The 1,428-nt window shown below is 43.6% G+C and overlaps 1 protein-coding gene across 1 annotated transcript; it reads right to left on the bottom strand.

The window, feature by feature from the left end:
* Nucleotides 1-419: 419 nt before the first annotated feature.
* LOC309560560 (uncharacterized protein) lies at nucleotides 420-1,202 on the bottom strand (the record flags this gene model as incomplete). The annotated part of the gene is made up of 1 exon (XM_082264186.1): nucleotides 420-1,202. The coding sequence occupies one exon, from the start codon at nucleotides 1,200-1,202 to the stop codon at nucleotides 420-422; it is 783 nt and encodes a 260-aa protein (XP_082120312.1).
* Nucleotides 1,203-1,428: the final 226 nt, after the last annotated feature.

The following is a 1,428-nucleotide window of genomic DNA, read 5'->3' as shown; positions in this document are numbered from 1 at the left end:
AAAACCAGTTCAAACTAGTGTACAATCCATGGGTCAGTTTAACAATAGAATATATCTACTAAGACAATACATGAAAAGGCTTTTGTTTTCCCTAACATATTGCTGTAAACGTGGGGTGTAGTGTGTCTGAAATTGCGTTTGTGGAAAAGCCGTTCCGTCTCTGCTCAGCTGTCTGATGTGTTTAATATGTAAACACTTATCGATGTGTCTGTAATCTGTATGCGGAGCCTAACTGTTAAGTGTCCAGGATGAATGAGATGTGTTTAATATGTAATTTCAAGGGACCACATTCCATTGGAAAGTGGGCACTAGCTGAAATTAATTTTCTCTGGTATCATGAAATTTAATATTTCATTAAGGCACATTGATACACTCTTTCAACCCAACCTTTGATCCCAACCTTATTCATAAGGGTGGGGTCACCTAGAGTCTGAAAATAGCACTATGTGCCCTCCTGGGATATATGTCCAACTGTGAGTCCCACATGATAGTAACCATCCCTTAGGGAGCTGGACATTCTTGACATAACTGGGTTGCATTATTGTATGAGTGCACGTCATATTATTGGTAACTGACTTGCACAGACGAGGTTCTAAACAGGTGACATTATATTCTAAGGTGTATGTAGGCTGGCGCCTTGGTTGTGTGCACATAGGGATATAACTTCTATTGCAGGTCATGTTATAACATACCTCAGCGGAGGTTACATATCCTGTATCTACCTCTACCATTGTTTCTGTGAGTGAATATGAGGATCTGTCACTACGATGAGCATATGGATTTGGATGAGTGTATACATTAGTGTCTTCCATACTTGAGTCGGCCCACACCCCACTATAATAGACTTTTAAAACATTAACTGGGGTAGGAACAGCTAGCAGACAGGTAGAGAACAAATCATTGGAATTGTAGTGATCAGAAAGGCAAAAATCAGAAGAGTTCAGTGTGTTGGCAGCAATAAACATCCATATGTTGTCCTTTGTGTCCAATAGGCTTGACTTCAACTGTAAAGTGGAGACATGAATGTCTCGTGTCTCTCTCATGTCCTGGGGTGAGGAAGGGCATAATGAGGAGAGGTTCTCCGGGTGGTGAGCACATGTTGTAAGTAACCAGACAGTGGCTACTAGTGTTGAGCTTGCTACAAAGAGTACCACTGCTTCACGGATGGGAAGTCTTTCAGGAGTAGGGGTGTCCGTTGGCATTGTACCAATGTGTCTGTCTGGATCCAACTGGAATTCGTCTGGTGCTCATCACAATCTTCGGTCAGTCGTGGGGTCCAGAGGTGGGGCTTCCTTCAGTCGCCATGCGTGGATCCAAACCGGGGAGTCATCTGTCAATACCACTGTTCTGGTCACTGCTTGAACTGTTGGAGGAGGTCCGTAGGGTGGGTCTAGTGACTTCAGCTTATGGAGGGCCTTCACCAGGACT

Source organism: Pelophylax lessonae (assembly GCF_965119305.1).
Source record: "Pelophylax lessonae genome assembly, chromosome: 7".
NCBI lineage: Eukaryota > Metazoa > Chordata > Amphibia > Anura > Ranidae > Pelophylax > Pelophylax lessonae.
Note: the sequence above shows the minus strand (reverse complement) of the source record. Positions and strands in the feature narration are given on the sequence as shown.